This window comes from Pan paniscus, chromosome 16 (assembly GCF_029289425.2).
Source record: "Pan paniscus chromosome 16, NHGRI_mPanPan1-v2.0_pri, whole genome shotgun sequence".
NCBI lineage: Eukaryota > Metazoa > Chordata > Mammalia > Primates > Hominidae > Pan > Pan paniscus.
The window spans coordinates 72,808,049-72,810,685 of record NC_073265.2 but is presented as its reverse complement, the minus strand read 5'-3'; the positions used below and the strand labels follow the sequence as shown (position 1 = coordinate 72,810,685).

At 41.0% G+C, this 2,637-nt stretch overlaps 1 protein-coding gene across 1 annotated transcript; it reads right to left on the bottom strand.

Annotated features, from left to right (window-relative positions):
* Positions 1–309: 309 nt before the first annotated feature.
* LOC100990258 (V-type proton ATPase subunit F) lies at positions 310–1,018 on the bottom strand. Its single transcript, XM_008968230.4, has one exon. It carries the CDS (start codon positions 977–979, stop codon positions 620–622), a length of 360 nt encoding a protein of 119 aa, XP_008966478.1. The 5' UTR covers positions 980–1,018; the 3' UTR covers positions 310–619.
* Positions 1,019–2,637: the final 1,619 nt, after the last annotated feature.

Below are 2,637 nucleotides of genomic sequence, written 5' to 3'. Positions count from 1 at the left end.
TTTCTTGTTTTACTGTATGTTTTTCTTTGTAGATTTCTTTCATTTTCTGAATGTTTCTCAAATTAGACTTGTTTTGCTGATTGATTTTCTACCATGTCAATTTTGATTTCCACTTCTAATGATGACTTTAAAGAGTCTATCATAGATTTTTTTATAATAAATTTTTTTAAATCTTGCCCTTATTGCTCTTGGGTGTATGCTCCCTTTATCTCTTTTATAAATGATGAACCTCACACAAGAAATCCAAATGTGAAAGGCATAAAAAAATCTTATAGGTAAAATCATAGGACACATTGGAGTAGGCAAAAATTTCTTTTTTTTTTTTTTTTTTTTTTTTTGGAGAGAAGCAAGAATATGACTTTAATTTAACATCAACAATGACACTGTGACAGCACAGGGAAGAGGTAGTGGAGGGAGATGGTCAGGCTTCCTGTTCCTTAACCAGCTTTGGTTTTAACAGCAGAGCCCCAGCAACCTAGAAGTGCCTCACCTAGCCTCTTAATGGAGTGGGAAGGAGCAGGGAATTGGAAATCAGAGGCTCAAAAAGTAAACAAGGCTGATGGCAAGCCTGGGGAGAGGCCTGGAAAGGAGGGAAGGGCTGAGGGCTATGAGGAGTCCCCTAGCGCAGGTCTTCGGCAGTGAACATGCCCCTGGCCCTGCGCAGGATGGAGTCCTTGGCGGCGTCATATGGGTGCTCCTTGGAGGGGATCTCCAGGACAGCGGGGATGGACTGCTGGTGGGCGTCCAGGGCATGCCGCACCATCTCTGCAATGTACTGGTTGATGAGGATGATGCCAATGTCATCCCGGTTTAGAAATTGCCGGAAAGTGTCTTCGATCTCATTGATGGTTGTATCCTTCTCCACCACCAGGAAATTGGGATGGCGGTTCTTGTTAAGCTCCCCTATGCCGCCCAGCAGGAAACCAGTCACCGTGTCCTCGTCTCCGATCACTGCGATGAGCTTACCCCTCCCCGCCATCCCTGCAGCCCGCAAAAATTTCTTAAAAAGGAAATAAAAAGCTTTAACTGTAAAAGAAAAAAATTATAAATTAGGCTATATTAAAATGAAGAACCTCTGTTTATCAAAGATGTCAATCAAGAGAAGGAAAAGGCATACCATAGTCTTGGAAAAGACCTTTATTGATAAAAGTCTGGCAACCAGAATGTGTAAATTGTTAAAAGAAAGGAAGCCAATCAAGCAGAAAATGGGCAAAAGACAAGCACTTCATTAAAGAGGTATTCAAATAGCCAACAAGTACACAAAAAGATCTTCAACATAATGAGTCATCAAGGAAATGCAAATTAAAGCCACAGTGAGATACCACTACACCAGAACCACAATAGCTAAAAATTAAATGGCTGACAATAACGAGTGTTGTCAAAGACATAGAACAATCAGAACACTCATACTCTCCTGGTGGGAGTATAAATTTGTGCAACCATTTTGGAAAATTGTTTGGCATTATCACCTATAGATGAACATAAATATAATCTGTGACCGAGGGATATTCCTAACAGAAATATGCACCTGTGTTCACCAAAAGACATGTCCAAATATGTTCACAAGAGTATCATTTGTAATAAAAACTAAAAACTATTGAAGTGTTCATCTTCAGTAGAAAATAGAAATTGTGGTATATTCACACAGAGGAATACTAAACAGCCATGAAAATGAGCCATGAAATGCAACATCATAGATGAATATCACAAACATAATATTGGATAACAGGAGCCAGATCCCAAAGAGTGTGTACTATATATATAAAGTGCAAAAACAAGAACCTAATCTATGGTGTCAGAAGGCAAGGTATGGAAACGACAAGAGGTGGGCTTCTGGGTGCTGTTACTGTTCTATTTCGGGGTCTGAATATCGCTACTGAGGCAGCTCCTTATGTCCAACATCTCTTTGTGTGCTTTCAAGAGCTATCCACTTTTGCAAATTCACTGAGCTATACACTTCAGGATTCATGCACCTTTCTGTGTATATGTTAGACTTTATTGAAGTTTCAAAAAAAGAACTGGAGATTTGTTCTTTAAATTCTTGCATTTCTTCTGGAAGATTTGGTTAAGAGATATTCCTTAGGCTCTTATTGCTTTTTACTGTCAATGTCCTTAAATTACTTTTTGCTTGCTTGAGTAACGATGACAATATTTGTGCACACAATAAATTATGTATTTGATTTCCCTCTTTTTTTTTTTTTGAGATGGAGTTTCACTCTTGTTGCCCAGGCTGGAGTGCAATGGCACAATCTCAGCTCACCTCAACCTCTGCCTCCTGGGTTCAAGCGATTCTTCTGCCTCAGCCTCCCGAGTAGCGGGGATTACAGGCATGCGCCACCACGCCCGGCTAATTTTATATTTTTAGTACAGACAGGGTTTCTCCATGTTGGTCAGGCAGGTCTCAAACTCCTGACCTCAGGTGATCCGCCCACCTTGGCCTCCCAAAGTGCTGGGATTACAGTCGTGAGCCACTGCGCCCAGCCTTGATTTCCCTCTTAATATTCCTGCGCAGCTTTCCTCCTATAAGACAGAAGCCTTATCTTGCCAGAGCAGGAAAGAGTGAATATTTGGCTTCCCTATCAAGGTGATTGGTTTAACATTAGGGTGGCCAGGGAGAAGAGCTGGTGTTTGCTCCCA

Excerpts from the sequence above, each read along its gene's own strand:
- LOC100990258 (XM_008968230.4), bottom strand. The coding sequence starts at position 979 with ATGGCGGGGAGGGGTAAGCTCATCGCAGTGATCGGAGACGAGGACACG.